This window comes from Pristis pectinata, chromosome 1 (assembly GCF_009764475.1).
Source record: "Pristis pectinata isolate sPriPec2 chromosome 1, sPriPec2.1.pri, whole genome shotgun sequence".
Taxonomy (NCBI): Eukaryota; Metazoa; Chordata; class Chondrichthyes; order Rhinopristiformes; family Pristidae; genus Pristis; species Pristis pectinata.
The window spans coordinates 75,402,719-75,427,306 of NC_067405.1; the positions used below are offsets into that span (position 1 = coordinate 75,402,719).

At 42.0% G+C, this 24,588-nt stretch overlaps 1 protein-coding gene across 1 annotated transcript in view; it reads right to left on the reverse strand.

Annotated features, from left to right (window-relative positions):
* Nucleotides 1–24,588, reverse strand: part of LOC127574538 (sperm-associated antigen 16 protein) — a 624,219-nt gene continuing 599,631 nt past the window's right edge. The window contains 1 exon segment of the mRNA XM_052023594.1: nt 1–176. Within this exon segment, the coding sequence (XP_051879554.1) occupies nt 1–176 (176 nt within the window).

Below are 24,588 nucleotides of genomic sequence, written 5' to 3' on the forward strand. Positions count from 1 at the left end.
TCATGTCCAGAGACGGACAGTACCATCCGACCCTCCTGACACTACACATTCTGCCTTGTGGTCAAACAGTGCGCACTGCACTGCATCTTCATGTCCCACTAGACTATGCAACCGTGCCGTGGGCAGATCCAGTACTTTCACGGTTCCATCGTTGCTGGCCATGATCACCAGTTGACCTGAGCGGGAAAATACAAAAGAACGAAAAATGTAGAAAGTGGCATCCTTCTTAGTGGCTATCACAAGAGTAGAGCCGCTACGTTTAATACCAATGGAGTTCTAAAACAGCAGATTCCGCCTGCCACCTCCCCACCCCCCGCCCACTAATATGGTTTCTTGCAAATATCTCATTAAATCATTTGCAAAAATATCTACCCATTAAAAGGTCATATGGTGTCAAGAGTACCCTGCTGCGCATCAGATTAGAGCCCAAATGTTTTAGTTTTAATTTCTAATTGGGAACATGATCATAATCAGGAGGAATTTACCGTGCCTGAACTGCAAACGCCGTACATCAAAGTAGATACTATCTTTTGCTTTTGACAGCATAGCAATGAGGGAAGAACTATGGTTTCGTGTGTTATACCCATGCCTGTGTCTGACGCCTGTCTAGGGAGATGTCAAGGCTTGAGGAGCGGACGGAGCAGAATTACTACAATGGTACCAGGTACGCGGGGCATCAGATCAGCGGGAGGTTGGAGAAGCTGGATGTGCCTTCCTTGGAGCGGAAAATGTTAAGGTCAAAATTAATATGTTCAAAAAAATCAAAGCCCCAATTAGAAATTAAAACTGAAACACTAGGGCTTCTGGATTGATTTCCTCAGCGGTGTACCCTTGACACCGCGTGACCTTTTAATGGCTAGAGATGGTTGCAAAGGAATTAACGAGATGTTTGCAAGAACCTGCACATTGCTGATGAAGAGCAGGTGACAAAGAGCGGTTTTTAAACAAAACAAAACATTGATTATTTAATGGGCTTGACAGGAATAATGGTTCCCCTGACAGGGGTGTCTAGAAATGTGTCACAATGTCAAAATCAGGGTTCGGCCAGTCAGAATTGAGAAGTTTTTTTTTCACCCAGACGGCGGTGAATCTTTAAGATTCAAGATGCATTTTCGGATATTAAGAGAATCAATGGGTATGGGATCAGTGCAGGAAAGTGGCGCTTGGGTTATATATCGGCTACGATCTTATTGAATGGCGGAGCAGGTACGAAGGGGCGATTCCTGATTCTGCTTCTTATGAGTATGGAGTAAGTAAGAAAGGCATCTTCCCAGTAGCAGGGGGATCGGTAACCAGACTGTAAGGTAAGTGGCCATAGGTAAAATGTGGAGAAATTGCTTTACTCAGGGACTTATGATCTCGAATGCACTGCCTGAAAGTCGATGGTGACTTCTGAAGGGGATTAGATGAACCATTGGGAGAAATAGTTACGGGCGATGGGAATGAGCAGGGAGGCGATTCAACTTGATGTCAGGAAGCACTTTTCAAACAAAGGTCAATAAAAATCTGGAATTTTCCAGTTTAATTGGAGTTAGTTGACAATTTCAAAACTGAGATTAAAGGTTTTTGTTGAGGAAGTGTAACAAAGGGTGGAGGACCAGGTCAGCCAAATGCATTTAGGAAACCGATCAGCCATGATTTAAATGGATGGCGGGAGAGTTGGGTGGAGGATGGTCGAATGGCCTCCTTCTGTTCCTGTTATTGGAATCGGACTACTAAATCCTAAAGACTGAGCGGGAAATCAGTGCAGCCCATAATCTTGTTTATTTATTATCACTGTGGCCCTTTCTCCCTCGAGAGAACCAGATGGAGTGTGTGAACCTCGGCGGTTCCTCTGGAAAACTTTGGTACAGAACCATGGTAGCTGTGACTTGCAGCCCACACTGGTTTACACCAGAGACACATCAGCATATATTTAAAGCGATGCAGGCGTGTCGTAAGAAACATGAGCAGCCAATACACTCCACGGTCGGGCACAGGGTTCGAACTGCAGATTAGGAAGGACGAAAGTTAGCGGTACCATCCTGACATGAAACCAGCACCTCTTATTTATTTTGCTGTTTTGTTCGGTTCATGTTAAAGGCGTGTTTTTCATTGTTCAGAACCAACGGTGGAGGCGACGTGTCATCACCGTGCAAGAAACAAATGGTACAGAGCCCGTAAATCCGCCAACACCACGCCATTTCCCATAACCACGACCGCAGTCGGTATTCCCAGTCACTGCATCTGACATTAATAGTTAAAATGCTTCAAATACTGCCGTCTTCCTTTCGTGGGCCGCGAGTTCCTCAGTGCATTTCGAGAGGTTAAAGCTCACTTGCTTATAAATTAAATATTATAATTATGATTTAAATTCAGAAAAAAGGACAATTTCGAAATATGATGCCGGTAGATGCGCACCTCTAATTATTGAAAGGCATAGTTCAATCTCATCCGAGCTGTGACATGACTGGCGCATTTAGGTAAAACTGAACGTACTGTAACGCCACCAATGAATCAATACAGTAATAATCTGGAGGATCTCTTTAAAAATATTAAACACTTTATCAGGCACTTGAGACCATGAGGAAAAACGTAAGCTTGGAGTGACCTTCTCGTTGTAAACGTGATCAGAGAATTGCGCTCAGTACTGTGATTTCTGGCTGCACATAAGAAATAATGGAAGGGAGGGACGGGACGATTGGACGGGATAACACATCATGTCTGATTTTATAAACTCAACCAATTTCCTCCTCCTGTATCAGTTTTCAACGTACTGAACAGTCGGAGAGAAGCGTGCACGTTTATACTTTAAGTCGTTAAAGATTCATGCAGTGATTGCCAAGAATTTTCCAGTGTCTTTGAAAGTCGTGTATTTCGCCTCCGCAGTTAAGTGTGATGAATTCACACCGTTTACCAGCCTTTAATAACCAGCTAGCTTCCTCAGTCAGAACAAAGCCTGACGCAGCACCAGCTGCTGAATGAATGGAGTGTCCAACGCGGCAGGTACGGGTATTTATTACAGATCCCGGTGAAGACCAGGCTCTGCTGGAGTTTCTGGTGTTCCTTGTCCTTGATGATAACGAGCGGGTGAACGGACACTGTCCGCACATCCCACTATTAGCACCACACCAATGTCCAGCGATAGCACATACATAGCAAGGCTTGAATGCGTGCCAACTAATAACATTTGGTAAAACGATTAGATACAAGACTCAGCTCGCTCTACTGCATGGCGATGAATCTGCCCACACACTTCCCCAGCGTGGATCGATAATATAGTTTCATTATAAACAACCGAAGCAGGGGAAGGTCAACTGAATATTGCGGAAGAGGAATTGATCTTAATCGAAAAGCGATTTTGCCAGGATTGCAAAGCTGCTTTCAAATAACAGATTGAAATATTACACTTGATCTTAAGTACTACCGCACAGATTTAAAAAGACTTTTTTTTCCACTAATTATCCTCTCTCGTCAAATAAAACTGTTATCAAACTGTTCCTTTGAAACACATTTCAACGTTAAAATGCACCTTCTGTTATCATGTCAAAACCACATTGTCTTTATTTTGACAATGCAAAAATATGATGGTTTAGGAGCGGGAAATTAAGTAACCCACTCCTCCCCCACCTACCACCAGCCTTGCCCTTAAGGTCGGAGGCCGTCTTTGGCGCAAAGCAAGTCCTCTGTATAATCTTGAAAGCTACTATTTTCCAATGTCATCCTTGGTTCAGTGGCGGCATTCATTCTTCAGAGTCAGAAGATGGTAAATTCAATAGTATTCCACATAATCCCGACGGAAGGTTTCTTGCGGCGCAGAGGGAGTGCTGCACAGTTGAAGGGTGCCATTTTGGGAAAAGAAATTAAATTCGGGCTCAGCTTGTCTTTTCAGGTGGGGTTGGAAGAATCCTGGTATTGTTCCAAAGAAGAATAAGGGAGAGATTTTGGTTTGTCAGCTAAACTTTAACTCATAGAAACATAGAACACTACAGCACAGTACAGGCTCTTTGGCCCACGATGCTGTGCTGACCTTTTAGCCCACTCTAAAATCAACCTAAACATTCCCTCCCACATACTGCTCCATTTTTCTAACATCCATGTCCCTATCTAAGAGTCTCTTAAATGTCCCTAATGTATCTGCCTCTACCAGCACCCCTGGCAGTGTGTTCCACGCACTCACCACTCTCTGTGTAAAAAATTTACCTCTGATATCCCCCCTGTACTTTCCTCCAAGCACCTTAAAATTATGCCCCCCTCATGTTAGCCATTTCTGCCCTGTGAAAAAGTCTCTGGCTGTCCACTCGATCTATGTCTCTTATTATCTTGTACATCTCTATCAGGTAGGTCACCTCTCATCCTCCTTTGCTCCAAAGAGAAAAGCCATAGCTCACGCAACCTATCCTCATAAGACATGCATAAGACTCTCAGCCAACAATGTCACCAAAACAAAATCCTGTTTATTTATCCTACTAATGTTTCTGGAAATTCCCTGCTGCCAAATTAGGCTGTTATTCCATTGCATAGCTGTGAGAAGACTTCAAAGTTATTGTTTGTTGTGAAGTGTTTGGTGTGAATGACTGAAAGGCCATCTATAAATTTAAGCCTTCCCTTAACCGGCCTCATTGTCTCCACTGTAATGATCCAGAAAGTTAAATTCAATTTATTGTTGTGTAACAGGCTTTTCCAACCCCTCCTTCAAAAACATTTAATTTTGTAAGGCAGTAAACTAAATTACATGGGGTAGTAGAAAAGCCTGCATGGTAAAGGATAAATTATTGACAGCTCAGGTCCTAAAGATATTAAACTGATCAGTCTTTTATCTGTCATCTGCTATAATAGCGTCAGTGCACTGGAATTTTTAATTTCAAAAATAAACTTTATTCATAGTAAAAATATATACAAAGGAAGAAACAGTGCAAAAACGTTTACATTCATGGTCATTACATTCAGTAGTGTAAACTTTATTAAAAAGGTAAAATAAACAAGGACAAAGTTTTGGCCAAGTGCTGCCACAGTGGAGGAGACGGTGAACATGTGGGCTGGGTTGGCTTGTGTGGGCCAAGATCATGGTTCAGTGGTGGGTTTGGTGACCTGCATGCGGAGGTTTAGGGGAGTCAGGCTATACTGCTGCTCAAAGGGATATCTAGGACATGCTACCGGTTGTTGTGTTGCGAGGTAACAAAACAGCTACACCCTTGGGTGACTGCATCTGCAGAATGCTGACTCTTTCAATTGTCAGCTGACTGGAGAAAAATGGCTGAAGAAGAACAGCAGCTCAAGGTCAAAAATGAACCACAATTCAACCTCCTCATTGCTGGGTATAAAGTGTTTTAAAAGATGTGTTAAGCTGTTAACATCTCCAGAAATGAAAATGCTCGCTGACTGTTGCAAATTACTCCTATTAATACAAAGTCAATACTACTTTTCTGCAATTCTGTCTGCCTTGTCCACAAATCAGCCACATTTCTGTGAAGCTCATCAGCAATTTAGGTAGGGTCTTACTAATAATGCCATTCCATCCATAAATAAGGAATAAATCAACTGCACATTATTAATTGATTAAACAACCTTTTAGTGATTATGAGAGAATGCTTTTATCCTTTACAGATGCTTGTGATAGAACATTGCATTCAGCTCAGACACAATTCAGTTGGAACATGGAGTCTTGAACTTAGGTAACATCATTTAGGCATAAGGGACATACTGGCTAAAGTAGATTGCGAAATTCGATTAAAATGTTTGCTAGTAGATACACTGAAGTAAACATTTGAAAATATATCCCATAATTCCCAATGAATCCCATTTCATGAGGAATATGATAAATCTGTGGCAAACTACAAAGGCAAAGGAATGTATTGGATTAAAAGAGGCAGCTTGTAATGTTGCCAAGAGACCGGAGAATTGGAAGAGGCAACAATGAATAACCAGAAATTGATGAAGGAAAAGGCAGAATGTGAGAGTTAATTAACAAAAAAAAAGAAAATGATTGTAAAAACTTATGATGATGTAAAGCAGAGAAGTGTTAGCAAATATTATGTGTGTCTTTAAAGGCAGAGGCAGGGGAAATTATAGTTGTAATGCAAAACAAACAATTGAGGAATTAAACACATTTCGGAATCTGTCTTCACTGAAGAAAATGAAATATAACAGAATATTGTCAGAAACCATGGGTCTACTGAATTGAGGAATTAAAATTACTGAAGAGAAAGAATTGGAGAAATTAAGCAGGTTAAAAAAATTATATCCCAGAATTGTAATAGAAGTGGCTGCAGTGATAGAGGATGCATTTGTAATGATCTTCTGAAGTTCCCCAGATTCTGGAACTCTGAGAAGACTGGATGGAGCAAATGTAATATTTATTATTCAGGAAACTAAGTGGGAAAATAGGGAATCATAGACCAATTATCTTGGTACTAGTTGTTAGCGAAATGCTCAGTACATTATGATGTAACAGTAGATCATAATATGAAAGGGAAATTATATTTTACAGTTTTAGAGTTTTCTGAGATTGTAACCCGCAGGACAGAGAAGGGGAAACTGGTGGATGTAATTTATGTACATTTTCAAAAGGCAGTTTATAAGTTACAACAGAAAAAGTTGTTTTAACATAAAATCAAGACTCGGTAGTTGTTCTGGGTGGGAGTGCACCATATTAGTGTGGATAGAGAACTGCTTAAAAGACAGAAAACTGAGAGTAGGAAAAAACAGGTTGTCAGGCTGTTACATTTTTTAAAATTCATTTTTGGGCATCACTGACAAGGCCAGCAATTTTGCCCTTCTCTAATTGCTCATGAAGGTGGTGATGAGCTGTTTTCTTGAACCACTGCAGTCCTTCTGGTTAAGGTATCCCACAGTGACTTTGGGGCAGGTGTTTCAAGATTTAGGCCTGGCAATATATTTTCAAGTCAGGATGGTGCACTACATGTAGGGGAACCTGCATTTGCTGGTGTTCTCATGCACCTGCTGCCCTTGTCCCTTTTGGTGGTGGAAATCATGCATTTGGGAGGTGTTATCAGAGCAGCTGAGATGAATAACTGCAATGCTTTTTGTGGATGTCACACACAACAGTCACTGTATTCTGTTGGCAAAGGGAATAAATGTTTAGGGTGGTTGATGTGGTGTCTGTCACGTTTGTCTAGAATGGTGTTGAGCTTCTTGAGAGCTGTTAACACTGCACTCATTTAGGCAAACCCTGACTTGTGCTTTGTGGATAACGGAAAGGTCTTGCGATGTCAGAAAGCAAACTACTAACTGGGGATGTGCTACCTCTGATTTGCTTTTTCATTTATGTGGGTGGTCCAGTTGAGTTTTTGGTCAATGGTGACACCAGGATATTGATGGCGAGGGACTCGACAATGGTAATGCCATTGAATGTCAAGGGTATGTGGTTAGGCTTGTTGGAAATGGTCAATGGCACTTTTGTCTATAAAAGTTACTTGCCACCTATGTTGTGAGAAAAGGTTCTTTGGGGTCTTAAAGATGGAGGACTCCAGACACAGTCTTTCGAATTTTAAAAATTATTTAATTCACAAAGACAAACGTGGGGACAGAATGAATGGGAATGGATGCACACTTGCACACACACAGGAGATTGCGAACATGAGGGAAATCGCAACGGGGGTGAGATGCACGCACACGCGCGCACACACACACGCGCACACAACAAACTAGTTACAAATGATTAAGGAATAAACAATACAGTGCCTGATCCCCTGATTCTGTACAAGCATAGGCTCTAATGCTCCCCGGAATCTACTAGGACGCTCCTAACCCTTGTGGAAGTGCACACTCTTACCAATGGTCTCTTCAGCGTTGTTCCACGATTCCTGGGGCAGTCGAGAGAGAGTGAGCCAGGAACATGCGGTACTTTTTATAGTGCTGGAGGGCTGTGGGTGGTCCAGCCCAGGTAATTCAAGAGGTCCAATGGCTCAGTGCCAGCAAGGACAAAGGTGCTTAAACGAACCAATTGTTCAGGTATATACTTGATGGGTGGGCTGGAGCCAAACCTTGATTGACAGTGGTGTCGCTTCCGACCCGATGAGCAATGCTGTCATCCGACCAGGGGGGTCAGTGTTGTCACTGTCACATGACAGCCATGACCTTTCACACTACAACCTATCAGCCCATGCCTGAATGTTGTCTAGGTCATGCTTTAGGCACACAGGGACTGCTTTATTTGCTGAGGACTAGTGAATGGAATTGCAAGTTGTGCAATCATCTCACTTCTGCTCTTATGATGGAAGGCCATTGATGAAGCAGCTGAGGATCTTGGGCACGGCTTTCGTCACAGCTCTGAGGAACTCATTCACTGATATTCTGGGAGTGGGATGAATAAAATCTGACAACCATAACCATCTTCCTTTGTGTGAGGAATGACTGGAACATTTTCTTTTTGATGCCCATTGACTTTATTTTTACCAGAGTACCTTGATTCCACACTCAGTCAAATGCTGCCTTGAAGTCAAGGGTTAACCATGGGTGCCATGGAAATCAGTCTTGGGGACATAGCATTTCACAGTTTATATTGATGACAGATAAAAGAATAGCCCATGCAAGTGTGGTGACAATAGATTTGGCTTTGGCTAGAAACAAAGACTCTGTAATAGGATATAAAGAAGTTATGCGAGTAGGCAATAAAATGGTAGATGCAGTATTACATGAAAAAATATGAAATTATTTACTTTGATGGGAGAATAGAAAAAGATCATGGGCTGGATCTTTCTGCACCCACAAGTTTTCCAATATTGTGTCTGCAGACCTCACTGAGCACACATACCTGTTCTGTGTACAGAGGGTTGACCTTGTTCAGGTATGTCAAGTTATGGGTTGTCCATATCTGTCACTTGTTTTTGTGTTTGTAGTCTTACAAATGTAAGATGAAATTCTGTGGAAAATTTTACGGGCATACGGCACATTTTGCCATGAATCAAGGAGAGAACTTAGAGAGCACGATGTGGGGAGCACGTGCAGGCTGAAAAGGTAATGAAAGAGTTGGGGGAGCTGTAGACATCTGAGGGAGCATTCAGAGGAGGGGATCACAACAGTGTAGTACCCCCACCTATCTACTACTGCCTCAAGGTGCAGGTCCACTTATGGCATCCAGTGACCACACTCTATAAGAACTCAAACTGCTTAAGAGAGAGCGTGAGAGAGAAGGAGTGGGTGGGGGGGACAGAGAGAGGAGAGGAGTATGAGAGGAGAGGCAAGGGTGATGTGGACAGCCAATAATGCAGTGGTAGGTGGTGCTGGGGCTTTCTCCTGAAATCACTTGGAGGCATTTTAATGTGTTAATGAACACAGCAAATGATAAGTTTTATTTCCTGCAGATTTCAGTTAAACAACTGATTAGCTGAGTTCACTAAAGTAGTTAACAAAAGTTCACTACTTTCTGGCATTTTCATGCCATGATTTTGCGTTATTTTTACATTTCAGTACTTCACTTGTGGATTCAGAACTGAATTTCTTACTTGTTGGAAGTGATCCCTAAGCATTTGAATACTTGCATACACAAATTGGGCTCAAAAAGGTGGTTGGGTGTGCTTGCTGGCCTTCTCTCTCCTGGAGTCGAGTGCCGAGGCTGCAGCAGCATCTCAGCTTGAGGCATCTTACTGTTGAAGCCCTGCTCCAGGATTACTTCAAAAGTCAAAGCCTGGACTGGAGCTTGCCTTGTGACAAAGCCTTTAATTGATTTTACCAAGTTTTAAATGTCTCTGAAGTTAAGACATTTAAAAACTAACATTGATTTAAGTAATAAAAACACTTAGAAATTACTGGTAATATTAAAATAATATAAATGAATTTAGGAAATATACCTTCTAATCTGCAGGCCAGAATCCCTACTGAAACAAATTGTGTCTCCAATTCTATGCCAGGTCAGGCCTAATGAAGAGTATTTCCGGCAAGCCTGTGCAATGATTTCCTCATGGAAATCAGCAACAGAGGAGTGATGGGCAGAAAGTGCAGCAACTATCATTAAGTCTTGGATTTCCTTGTTGTGTTGATTCATAAAATGTAAAACATAAAGTTGCAGCAAAAAACAATCTGCTGGAGAAAATCTGCCAGAGGCTGGTTTAAAACTTTAAAAAACTTTAAACTTTATTTATACAGCACGGTAACAGGCCCTTCCAGCCCAACAAGCCCACACCACTCAATTACACCCATGTTAACCTACTAACCTGTACACCTTTGGAATGTGGGAGGAAACCAGAGCACCCGGAGGAAACCCACGCAGTCATTGGGAGAACGTACAAACTCCTTACAGATAGTGGTGGGAATTGAACCCCAATTGCTGGTCATGTAATAGCATTATGCTAACCGCTACGTTACCGTTGATGTTTCGGATTGAGACCCCGCATCAGGACTTCTGCTGAGGTCCTTCAGCAGCTTGTTTTTTGCTCCAGATTATAGCATCTGTGCTCTCTTGTGTCTACACAAGCTTGCAGGTTTGGTAAGCAGTTGGAAAGTTAAGTAATATGTTAGCTTTTATTGCAAAAAGTTTGGACAAGAAGTCTTTCTCTAATTATTCAAGACTTTGGTGAGATCACACCTGGATTAGTGCACATTTTGTCTTTGTACCTAAGAAAAGATATATTTGCCTTTGAGGCAGTGTAGTTTAGATTTGCTAGAATCCAGACACAAACTTCAACTACTGCTGGAAGATCATTACCGTAATGAAAGACACACTTTGGTCTGCCTGGAACTTGTTGATCTTCCAGTGCAGTGAGAAGTCTGTAAGTGAATGCTGCCAACTGGCACATCTCAGGGTGCAGGACTACTTGCTGAGAGATACACTGAAGCTCAGTGCAGCCACAGCACAGGCTTTGGGGTAAAGATTGCAACGTAAAGTCCTGGACACTGATAGGTTGGGCCCTTGCATCTCAAACACTTAATGGGTGCATTGTTGAAAGAGGAAACAGTGGCTTTGAAGCATTGTTAATGGAATGTATTGGTTTGATGGCACTGTGGTAGTAAAGAGTCACATACTGATTGTATTGTATTTCTTGTATATATTTTTATGAATAAACTTTATTTATGCAATAAAAAAAGATTCCTGGTATGAGAGGATTGGTGTATGAAGGGAGATGGAGTAATATTGACTGGGGTTTACTAGAATGAAAGGTAATCTTATTGAGACATACAAAATTTAGAGAGGTTAAGAGGGTAGGTGCTGAGAGGCTGTTTCCTCAGCTTGAAGAATCTCAAACCATGAGCTAGCAATTTAGGAGTAGCAATTGAGACGTGGAGAAAATTTAGAACTCTGAGTATTGTAAATCTTTATATCTCTGTACTCATAGGGTTGTGGCTATTTGCTCATTGAGCTTTCAGGGCTGAGATTGATACATTTTTGGACGCAATGGGAATATGGGAAACAGGCAGTGCCGATTCAGAATTCACCATGATATTCATTGGGGCAACAGGCTCAATGTTGCATATGGTCTTGTGCTCTTATCACAATGCAATTATGCACACCATATTTGGCAAGATGCTGATATTGCATATACTCTGATCTTAGGATTCACAACGCACTGTGAAAGGGCTGGATGGCTTGGAGTTTGTCAAATGTGTTCAGGAAAGTTTTCTAAATCAATATATAGAGGTACCAATGAGAGAGAATGCAATACTTGATCTCCTATTAGGGAACCAGACAGGTCAGGTGACAAAAGTATGTGTATTTTGGGTCCAGTGACCATAATGTCATTAGTTTCAAGTTAATTATGGATAAGGCTAGGTCTGGTCCCCGAGTTGAGGTTCTAAATTGGAGAAGGGCCAATTTTGTGGAAATGAGAAAGGATCTAGGAAGAGTGGATTGGGATAAGTTGTTTTCTGGCAAGGATGTGTTCAGTGAGAGTTTGCATGTTCCTGCCAGGATTAAAGGCAAAGTTAACAGGCATAGGGAACCTTGGTTTTCAAGGGATATTGGTGATCTGATTAAGAAAAAGAGAGAGGTGTACAGCAGGTCTAGGCAACTAGGAACAAATGAGGTACTTGAAGAGTATAGAAAATGTAAGAAAATACTAAAGAAGGAAATCAGGAAGGCAAAAAGGAGACATGAGGTTGTTTTGGCACATAATGTGAAGGTAAACCCGAAGGGTTTCTACAAGAACAGTATATGAAGAGTAAAAGGATAGAAAGGGACAAAGTTGGTCCCCTAGAAGGTCAGAGTGGTCGTCTATGTGTGGAGCCTCAGGAGGTGGGGGAGATCTTAAACAGTTTTTTTGCATCAGTGTTTACTCAGGAAACTGGCATAGTGTATATGGAAGGAAGGGTAACAAGCAGTAGTGTCGTGGAACATATAGAGATTAAACAGGAGGAGGTACTTGCTGCCTTACAGCGAATAAAGGTAGATAAATCCCCTGGGCCCGACAAGATATTTCCTCGGACCTTGAGACTAGTGTAGAAATTGCACGGGCCCTGGCAGATATATTTAAAATGTCCTTAGCCACGGGTGCAGTGCCGGAGGACTGGAGGGTAGCTCATGTTGTTCCGTTGTTAAAAAAAGGCTCCAAAAATAAACCAGGTAATTACAGGCCGGTGAGCCTGATATCAGTAGTAGGTAAATTATTGGAAGGTGTTCTGAGAGATCGGATATACAAGTATTTGGACAGCCAAGGGCCGATTAAGGATAGTCAGCATGGCTTTGTGCGTGGTAGATCATGTTTAACGAATCTTGTAGAGTTTTTCGAGGAGGTTACCAAGAAAGTAGATGAAGGAAGGGCTGTGGATGTTGTCTACATGGACTTTAGTAAGGCCTTTGACAAGGTCCCACATGGGAGGTTAGTTCAGAAGGTTCAGACACTAGATATCCATTGGAAAGGTGTAAACTGGATTCAAAATTGGCTAAATGGGAGATGACAGAGAGTGGTAGTGGATGATTGTTTCTCAGACTGGAGGCCTGTGACTAGTGGTGTGCCTCAGGGATCTGTGCTGGGACCATTGTTGTTTGTTGTCTATGTTAATGATCTAGATGATAATGTGATAAATTGGATCAGCAAGTTTGCTGATGACACTAAGATTGGAGGTGTTGTGGACAGCGAGGAAAGCTTTCAAAGCTTGCAGAGGGATCTGGATCAACAGGAAAAATGGGCCAGAAAATGGCAGATGGAATTTAATGCAGAAAAGTGTGAGGTGTTGCATTTTGGAAGGACAAATCAAGGTAGGACATACACAGTAAATGGTAGGGCACTGAGGAGTGCGGAGGAACAAAGGGATCTGGGAGTTCAGATACATAATTCCCTGAAAGTGGCGTCACAGGTAGACAGGGTTGTAAAGAAGGCTTTTGGCATCCTGGCATTCATAAATCAAAGTAATGAGTATAGGAGTTGGGATGTTATGGTGAGGTTGTATAAGACATTGGTGAGGCCAAATTTGGAGTATTGTGTGCAGTTTTGGTCACCTAACTATAGGAAGGATATCAGTAAGATTGAAAGAGTGCAGAGAAGATTTACTAGAAAGTTGCCAGGTCTTCAGGAGTTGAGTTACAGGGAGAGATTGAACAGGTTAGGACTTTATTCCTTAGAGCGTAGAAGAATGAGGGGAGATTTGATAGAGGTTTACAAAATTATGAGGGGTACAGACAGAGTAAATGCGAGTAGGCTCTTTCCACCTAGATTAGGAAAGATAAGTACAAGAGGACATGGCTTTAGGGTGAAGGGGGAAAGCTTTAGGGGGAACATTAGGGGAACTTCTTCACTCAGAGAGTGGTGGGAGTATGGAATGGGCTGCCATCTGATGTGGTAAATGCGGGCTCACTCTTAAGTTTTAAGAATAAATTGGATAGATACATGGATGGGAGCGGTTTGGAGGGTTATGGACTGGGTGCAGGTAAATGGGACTAGTGGAATAAAGTTTCAGCACAGACTAGAAGGGCCGAATGGCCTGTTTTCTGTGCTGTAGTGTTCTATGGTTCTACGTTCTATGGTTCTATCTGAAATTGAAAACATTTGTTCAACTAAACACAAATAGTAACTAGAGTCATAGAGCAATACAGCATGGATATGAGTCCTTCAGCCCAATGAGTCCATGCTGACCACGGTGCCCACCCACATAGTCCCAATTTCCTGCATTTGGCCCATATCCCTTTAAGTCCCGCCCCTCCATGTACCTATCCAAGTGTTTCTTAAATGATGCTCTTGCACCTGCCTCAACCACTTCCTCTGACAGCTCGTTCCATATACTCACCACCCTTTGCGTGAAAAAGTTGCCCCGCAGGTCCGTTTTAAATCTTTCCCCTCTCACCCTAAATCTATGCCCCCTAGTTTTGGACTCCCCTATCCTGGGGAAAAGACTGTTACCATCCACTTTATCTAAGCCTCTCATAATTTTAAGCATTTCTATAAGGTCACCCCTCATTCTCCTACATTCCAAGGAATAAAGATCTAGCCTGGCCAAACGCTCCCTATTTCTCAGGCCCTCTAGTCCTGGCAACATACCCTGTAAATCTTTTTTGCACTCTTTCCAGTTTAACCACATCTTTCCTATGACAGGGTGACCAGAAAAAAACAGGGTGTACACAGTACTTCAAGTGCTGCCTCACCTATGACTTATACAACTGCAACATAATGTCCCAACTCCTATACTCAGTGCCCTGACAAATGAAGGCCATCATGCTAAATGCCTTGTTCACCAACCTGTCTACCTGTGATGCCACTTTCAACGAACTCCTAGGTTCCTCTCTTCCATTACACTCCCTAGTGCCCTACCATTAATAGTATTAGTCCTACACTGGTTTAACTTTACAAAGTATATCACCTCACACGTATCTGTATTGAAATCCATTTGCCACTCCTTGGCCCACTTCCCTAACTGATCAAGATACCCCTGTAATCTGCGATAACCTTCTTTACTATCAACAACACCTCCTAAATTCATGTCAACTGCAAACTAACTGATCAAGCCTGTACGTTTGCATCCAAATTATTTATATAATTTAGTAACAAGGGTCTCAACACCGAACCCTGCGGCACACCAAATAGACAACATCCACTGCCCTGCCCTCATCTACCTTTTTGGTTACTTCATCAAAAAACTCTAAAAGGTTCATCATGCATGACTTTCCACACACAAAGCCATGCTGACGCCTCCTAATCAGACTCTGTCTATCCAAATCCTGGTAGATCTTTTCCCTTGGAATTCCCTCCAGTAACTTCCCCATTACTGATGTCAGGTTGACCAGCCTGTAGTTCCCTGGCTTGTCCTTGCTACACTTCTTAAACAACAGAACAGCATTAGTCATCTTCCAGTCTTTGGGAACTTCACCAGTGACTAACAATGGAGCAAGTATCTCCACAAGGGTCTCTGCAATTTCTTCTCTAGCTTCCCACGAAGTCCGAGGATGCACTTGGTCAGGCCCTGAAGATTTATCCACCTTAATGTGCTGTTAGGCTGCAAATACCTCCTGCCTGGTAACATGAATTTCCTCCAAAACATCACCACTAGTTTCCCTTATCTCTTGAGCAATCATAATTTTCTCCTCAGTAAACACTGAGGAGAAATATTCATTAAAAATCCCACCCACCTCCTGCAGCTCAAGACATAGGCGGCCCTGCTGATCTCTATGGGGACCTACTCCCTCTCTAGCCACCCTTTTACTCTTTATTTACCTATAGCACCTCTTGGGATATTCTTAACCTTACCTGCCAGATCCATCTCATACCCTCTCTTTACCCTCCTGATTCCCCTCTTAAGAGTATTCTTAATCTTTTTAGAGTCATCAAGGGATTCACTCATCCCTGACCTCCTACACCAATGTATGCTTCCTTCCTTTTCTTGACCAGAGCCTTTATATCCCTCATCAGCCAGGGTTCCCTAAGCTTGCCAGGTTTAACCTTCACCCAGATCGGAATATGCTGCTCCTGGACATAAAACATTATGAAAGCAGTTCTGATGTTACTGAAACATCAAACTTTCTTTTTTCACATACTAAGAGAATTTATGTGTATTTTTATTCTGTTCTATCTTTTACTTGTAATTCAATCATACGATTAAGGTCTTACTTTCCAGTAGATTTGAACTTATTTCAGATACATTATAATAGATGTCTATTGATAGATACACAGGAAGATTATACTGTATCTCCAATGCAGCTGGGACAATATAAATATATATTTTACCATCTCAGGGTAAGCGTTATTGCAATTAGTATAGTATTTTGTTGTTGCATTCTTTCAGAGCCATTTGGATTAAACTGGAAAAGGCTGAGGCTCCTTTCACTAGAACAGGACTGAAAGGTCACCTGACAGTTTAAAAATCATGCATTTTTTGTAGTAGTTTTCACAGTCGCAGATTCTCAGAAGATTTCATGGCAACAAAGTACTTTTTGAAATGAAATTGCTGATGGTATGTAGGAAGCTACAGCAAGCTCCCACAAACAGCAGTTAAGACCAGTTAATGTGTTATTACTGATACTTGTTGAGTGACAATTATTGGATAGGACACCAGGGAGAAATCCCCTTTTTTAAAATAGTGGTTGTGATTCCTTGCATCCATCTGAATGGGCAGATGGATGTAAGGAATCACAAGCACACTTTGAAGCCAGAACAATGTAGTTTGCTGAAGTATGCAGAGAAGAGCATAAGAATCAGTGCAATATAGATGAGGGCCATCTGGCCATTAAAATTTGTAGTGACTGTAGAGCAATCCAAACAGTCTCATTTTCTGCTTTTCCCATGGTCCTCTTTTTTTTTGTATTCTTCAAAACCTATCCAATTCTCTTGAAAACCACAACCGAATCTGTTTCCTCTATATTTTCAAACAGTGCACTCCAGATTATAATTACCGAGTGTATAAAGCTTTGTCCTTGCACCATCCCTCGACCTTTTGCCAATCACTCTATATTTGTGGCCTCTGGGAACAGTTTCTCTCTCTTTATCCTATCTAATCTGACATAATTTTTGTACACCTCAATCAAATCTCATTTCAAACTTTTCTGCTTCAAGGAGAAAACCTCAGATTCACAAGTTTACCTTCATAAATGAAATCCTCAGCCCTGAAAACATTTGGTAAATATTTTTTTGCACCATCTTGAACCTCCACATTCTTCAAAATAAGAAACAATGTATGAGACACTTATGATTCTGTATAGGAGTATTTGATTGAGTACAAGTGCTAGAATCTGATAAGCAGACTACCCAGGCGGAATGTGAGGTGGTGTTCCTCTAGTTTGCAATGGGCTTCAGATTTGTGCATATTTGCTTCAGATTCCAGCATCTCCATTAGGAAGAAGGTGGTTGCACTGGAGAGAGGGCACAGTAGATTTTCTAGGCTGTTGCCTTAATTGGAGGACTTTAGTTAATTGGAGGACTTTAGGACTTTAATTGGAGGACTAAAGTAGACTTTAGATAAAGTAGACTGGGCTTGTTTTCCCTGGAGTGAAGGAGGCTGAGAGGTGACCTGATAGAAGTATATAAAATTAAGAGGCATAGATGGGGTAGATGGTCAGAATCTTTTCCTCATGGCAGGGTATCAAAAACAAGAGGGCATGGTTTCAAGGTGAGAGGTAAGAGATTTAAAGGGAATCTTAGTGGTAATTGTTTTATATAGAGAGTGGTTGATCTCTGGATTGGGCTGCCAGAGAAGATGGTGGAGTCAGATACAATTACTATGTTGAAGAAAAACATGATGCCGCTGGAGGAACTCAGCAGGCCAGGCAGCATCCGTGGAGAAAAGCAGGCGGTCAACGTTTCGGGTCAGGGCCCTTCTTCAGGACTAAAGGTAGGAAAGGCCAATATATAGGAGGGAAAAGCAGAGCAGTGATAGGTGGGTGGACAAAATAGGGGAGGTGGGGTGGGCACAGGGTGGTGATAGGTAGATGCAGGTAAGAGATAGCGATAGGCAGGTGCGGGGAAGGAGGGGAGAGCAGATCCACTGGGGGATGGGTCAAAGGTAAGAAGAGAGAGAAAAAAAAGAAGCTAGGAAAGGGAAGAAGAGAAGAAACATGTATGGGGGGGGTGTTGTGAGGAAGTGGGGTGGGGATTACCTAAAGTGGGGAATTCAATATTCATGCCGTTAGGCTGCAAGGTTCTAAGATGGAAAATGAGGTGCTGTTCCTCCAGTTTGTGCTTGGAATTCTCCTGGCAGTGGAGGAGGCCGAGGACTGACATATCTGTGATAGTGTGGAAGGAGGAGTTGAAGTGACTGGCAACGGGAAGATGCAGGTCATGGTTACGGACAGAGTACAGATATTCTGCGAAACAGTCACCTAGTCTGCATTTGGTCTCGCTAATGTAGAGGAGACCACACTTGGAGCACTATATGCAATAGATGATATTAAGGGAGGTAGGTGCAGGTGAATCTCTGTCTCACCTGAAATGACTGTTTGGGTCACTGGATGGAGGTGATGGAGGTGGTGTAGGGGCAGGTGTTGCACCTATGGCGGGGGCAGTGGAAAGTTCCCAGGGTGGGAGTGGGATGGATGAGGGAAGGAGTGAACGGGGGAGTCGTGGAGGGAGCAGTCCCTGTGAAAGGCAGAAAGGGGTGGGGAGGGAAAGATATGCTTGATGGTGGGGTCCTGTTGGAGATGGCGGAAGTGGTGGAGAATGACGTGTTGGATATGTAGGCTGGTGGGATGAAATGTGAGGACAAAGGGGACCCTACCCCTGTTGGGTCTGGGAGGGGTGGGGGTGAGAGTGGAGGTGTGGGAAATCATACAGATGTGGGTGCGAGCTCTCTCAACCACAGCTGGGGCGAAGCCTCAGGTAGAAAAGAAGTTGGACGCCTCGGATGTCCTAGAGTGGAGAGCCTCATCATGGGGGCAGATGTGGCGGAGGTGGAGAAATTGAGAAAAAGGGATCGCATCCTTGCAAGAGACAAGGTGAGAGGAGCTGTAATCGAGGCAGCTGTGGGCATCCATGGGTTTGTAGAAGCTGTCAGTGGATAAGGAATCTCCTGAGATGGAGACGGAAAGATCTTCTACAAACCCATTTCATTCCGCAGCAGTCTGTTGTCCAGTCAGTGTTTGATCCTCCATGACAATTGGCTATTGGACTTCAAGAGTTTTCCATTGATCACATTGCTTTGAACCAGATGGTCAATTTGCGCTAATTTTATAACTTTACAACTAAAGCTATACAATTATACAAAATGTCATTGAGCAAGCCGTTATTTCACTCAAAGATTATGCAGCTTGGACTGCCATGGACAAATCCCATAGTAGATACAGAAATATAGATTCATGACAGTTTATGGCATAGTAGGAAGTCAGTCAATACATCATTTCGTAATGGCACAGTGTTTTTCTTGGAGGCGTCCTCAGGTTTTGCTATTCTTTGCCGTATCCTGCTCAACATCATTATTATGAGGGCTAAGCTCTTGCCACTAACTGATACTGATATGGGAAACAAGTATGGAGAAGGAGGAGGAGGAGGAGGAGGAGGAGGAAGGGGAGAAAACATGGATACGCAATTTCTGGATGTGGTATCCATGACCATCACTGAGCATGATCCCAAATTCCATTTACCGACTTGTGTTCCTCTATTGCCAATCTTCACAGTACAAAAATATAAACTACCACACAAACATTCCAAATCAGGGCAACTTTATACATCAAGAAATCCCAATACTTGCAAATTTTAGTCAATCAGTCTTGTATATTCCCTGTGCTTTCATGGTCTTAGTTCTCCTACACTGCTCCTAAGTATGGATGGTGGAAGGCTGATTTGTAGTGGAGGATAGTTTAGATGCCTTTGACCAACAAAGAATGACAGCAGGCTAGGCTGGCTGGATGACTGTCACACAAAAGTTAGATTACTGGGAGAATGGAGGTGGAGGATCATGAAAGCTTTCTTACTAAGAGAGGATAGCATATCCTTGCTGGTTGCACTGGTCAGATAGCTAGGGCTTACCTTTGCATTGTGATCCCTCCACCCATTGTCCAATGCTATCCATTCCCCATACTCATTGCGGGAATGACTGTTTTATAGACTGGAGATTGGTATTTTGTTGAGTTTCTAGTATTCAATGCTAAAACCATTGCTATTTCTGATTTATATTAAAGACTTGAAGCTACAGGGCACAATTCACAAATCTGCAGATGAAATAAATTTTAAAAGTTGAGAAAGATTGTAAAAAACTTTAAGAGGATCCTGGAAATGCAGGTGAAACGCAGGAGCAACCAGACATTTGAATTACTAGCAGCATGTGGACGTCTGAAATGTATTCTAGGAGCACAGCATATGTGGAGTCTTCAGTTTCATGCAGTCCAGGGGGTTACTAGTGGCACAATGTAGCTTGCTTTGAGAGCTTAATGTATTGTGTTCTTGTTTTTCCAATAAATATTTTTATTACTCTTATTAAAACTTGGATTACTTTCCATAATCTTTTGGTGTTACTGGTCAATTGTTTGTAATGTTGTATGTCAGGCATGTCGACTGAACCTCCCACAGTACAGGAACTGGCAAAACTGTAATTGCACATTCTAGCTTTTTCTGTTTAGTCCCCTTAATGAAGCTGGTATCTGCCTCAGACATAAAATATTTTGTCTGTTGTAGATTGCTGCATCATTGATCTGTTTGCTTTTTTTAAAAATTGCGCAACTTTTATAGCAGGGTAGATTATGCATGTTCTACTCACTTTGATAGTTTAAGAAGTGAAAATCATGCTGTTCAAAGCTTTCTATTTCATCATAAGATATGTTAAGACCTCAAATCCTCAATGGATTCAAATATAATCCCAAAGAGTCAATTTTTATTGCTTATACTGTGCTGATTCAAAGTCTACTGAACATATTCTCATAACTAGACCTTGCAATACTAAGTACAATATAGTTATCCATTGCCTTATTTAATGCTTATAATTCCCACAAACATTTTCAAATGTACAGTGTTCAATTATGTGTAGGTATTTATTGTTTTCTCTATTATACTTTTGATGCAAGCTTTTGCATTTGAATTTGTGTCTGAATGACAGAACCCAGTACATCCTAGGGATGCAGTGTGTCACTAGATGTTGTGCAAGCCTTCTGTTTTAAAGGTTTATCTCTCTTGAATGTCCTTAGTGGAGTCCTTCAAGAATCATCCAGTCTTCCAGAACAGAAGGAGGTCATTCAATCTGTTGTGCATGTGGCAGTTCTTTGAAATTTTGTCACACACCTAACCTTATTTCCCTATAACCCTACAAATTCAACATGAAACAGAGATTAGGAATAAATGTCTCTTTTTCAGGGTGGCAGACATAAGTAATGGAGTACAGCAGAGATCAGAGTTTGAGCTTCAGCTGATCACAATGTACATATCAATATAACAATGATTTAGATGATGTAACAGAATACTTCAGTTTGCTGTGATACTAAACTGGCTGGGATTGTGAATTGAGAGGAGGATGCAAAGACAGATTGTGCATGTGGCACAAACACGGTGTGTACAGTATAATGTGGATAAATGTGAAGTTTTCCATTTTTGGTAGGAAAAACAGAAAGTGATGTATTATTTAAAGGGTGTTTGACTGGAAGTGTTGATATACAAAGAAACTTGGTTTTCTTGTACTCCAGTCACTGTAAGTAAATATGCAGAAGCAGCAAGCAGTTAAGATGGAAAATAGTATGTTGGTATTCATAGCAAGAGGATTTGAGTGCAAGAACAAGGATGGCAAGACCTTGGTGAGAGCACACTTGGAGTATTGTGTGCAGTTTTGATCTCCTTACCTAGCGTGGATATATCTGCAGTGGAGGGATTGCAACAGCATTTCACCTAGCTGATTCCTGGGATGGTGGCAAATGAGGAGAGATCATGTGGATTAGGTTTGTATTCACTATAGAGTTTACAAAAAAAAGGGGATCGAATAGAAATTTATAAGTTTTGACTGGGTTAGGCCAGAGGTTTTCAACCTGTGGTCCACGGACCCCGGCGGGTTGCCAGGGGGTCCGCGAGCAAGCCAAGAAAAAAATGGAAAAGCGACCCGTTACAAAGACGTAGCTTACTTGCTTGCTCCAGTTTTCCACTATTCAGAAAATTGGCCATATCTATTCTATCTGTTATAGGCGACAATCTTAGAGACTTAAACGGTGTTCCCTTCTGGTAAGCTGCTGCTTAATATTTGATTTGTGTAGTCAGAGAAGTCAGTAGTGTTCACTACTCACTACTATTCTGTTGTGCACTGTAGTGTTAGCGAGACTGAGTGATGTTGTTGGTGTGCCTTAATAATATTGCTTACTTACCATGCACTTATGCCACAGTGACGTCACTGTTAAATGAAAAGTGCGCAAGTGTGTAAATTTTAGATTAGTTTTGATAATTTTGTTTATCAGTAATAGTAATTAAACTGTTCAGCGTGTATTGCTGAGTATGGAGAAATTTCTGAAGAGAAAAGCTGTCCAGAAACCAGAAGATTCTGATGACGAAGGGGATAAGGGTGACCGAAAGAGAAAACAACATAAGTACGATCCAGAATACATTCCATATGGCTTCATCGCAGTGGGAACAAATGCGGACCAACCTCTCTGTGTTTGCAAACACTGTCCAACGATGAAATGAAACCAGCGAAATTGAAGCGCCATTTAACAACAGTACATCCAGATATTGCCAGTAAGCTGAAGGAATATTTTGAGGGCAAAAGGAGCTGTACCTCAAGCAGAAAGGCAAAATGACAGCCTGTGCCACTGTAAATGAGAAGCATCATATTTGGTAGCATTACGAATAGCACGTTCCAGAAAGCCTCACACAATTGGAGAAGAGCTTATACTGCCTGCAGCAGTAGATATGTGCGAAGTTGTACTGGGAAAAGAATCCAGTCAAAAATTGAAAGCCATTCCACTGTCTGATAACACAGTAAGCAGAAGAATTGGCGATGTGGCGGAAGATATACAGAGCCAGCTGATAGCACGTCTTCAGCAAGTCAGATTTGCATTTCAGTTCGATGAAAGTACTTATGTTGCCAGTGCTGCGCAGTTGTTGGTTTATGTTCGATATTGCCGGGAAGGAGAGGCTTTGGAAGACTTTTTCTTTTGCAAGGTGCTTGCAGGGCGTAAAACCAGTGAAGAACTTTTCCGTGTGCTTGACACTTTTTTTGTGCAATCGGCATTGGCATGGACACAGTGTATTGGAGTATGCACGGATGGTACTGCTGCAATGACAGAACGGAAGTCAGGTCTAGTCGCACGAGTGAAAGAAGTCGCTCCACATGTAGCAGCAACCCACTGCATGATTCACTGTGAGGCTTTGGCTGCAAAGGATATGGATGAAAATCTTGCGGATGTGTTTTCCACATGCATTAAAATCGTTAACTTTATCAAAGCCAGGCCGCTCAATCATCGTTTGTTTGAAAACATATGCCGTGAAATGGAAGCCAAGCATAAGCATTTGTTGCTACATACAGAAGTCAGATGGCTGTCACGAGGCTGTGTTGTGCAGCGTGTATATGAATTGCGAGATGAACTGCTCATTTTTCTAAATGAGCATAAAGGATCATTGGCACAGTTCTTGACAGATGAGACATGGGTTGCCAGATTAGCTTATCCTGCAGATATTTTCAACATTTTGAACAGCTTAAATCTATCATTGCAAGGACCTGGCTCAAATGTTCTGAAAACGCATGACAAAATCAATGCCTTTCAGAAAAAACTCCGTATCTGGAAGGGAAGATGCGAGCAAGGCGTCTATGATATGTTTCCGTTGCTGGCTGACTTTCTGACAGTGAATGAGACTAAGACAGAGGCCATTGCGAGCACCGTTTTGAACCATATTCAACAGCTGTCACATTATTTCCATGAGTATTTCGGTGACGATGACATGAGCATGTTTGATTGGATTCGAAATCGGTTTGAATGCATGCTTACTGATTTAACTGGATGTGAACAAGAAGAATTGGCTGAACTGTCATCTCACAGGACTTTGTGCTTGCAGTTTAACCGAATGTTGCTGTTGTCGTTCTGGAAAGCATGTTCCCAGGAGTATCCACTGCTGTCCGGCAAAGCCGTCAATGTTCTGTTACCATTTGCAACCACTTACTTGTGTGAAATAGCATTTTCTGCAGTCACTGCCATGAAAACCAAATACAGATCAAGACTGAATATTGAGGATGACATACGCGTATGTTTGTCGCACATACCACCACGTTTAGACAAACTCTGCGGTGCAAAACAGGCACAACCTTCACATTGAACTGAACACTGAAAGACACTGCTGGTAATTATCGGTGATTGAAATAGTCACTATTTCAATAGGGTCTATGTGCAGTAATTTAAGTGTTGTATGCATGAATTACCGATTGTTTGATTTTTGTGGGCTTTGGGGGTCCGCCATCTAACAAGGACATGTTCTGGGGGTCTGCAGCATGAAAAAGGTTGAAAACCACTGGGCTAGGCAGACAGTATGTGGGGAGAATATTTCTGCTTTCTAGGAAGATGGATCATGGTCTCCGATTACAGGGAAAAAGATTTAGAACAAAGATTAGGAGAAATATCTTCATTCACTGGTGAAACTATAATTTGCCATCACTGAAGGTCATACAGGCCAAGTCACTGAACATATTTAAAAAAGATATATAAATTTCTAGATCAAAAGGCATCATCACGTATGGGGAGAGGGTGGGAATATGGTATTGAGATAGAGGGCCAGCCATGATTGTATTGAATGGTGGAGCAGGTTTGAAGAGTTGAATGGGTTACCTCCTGCTTATGTT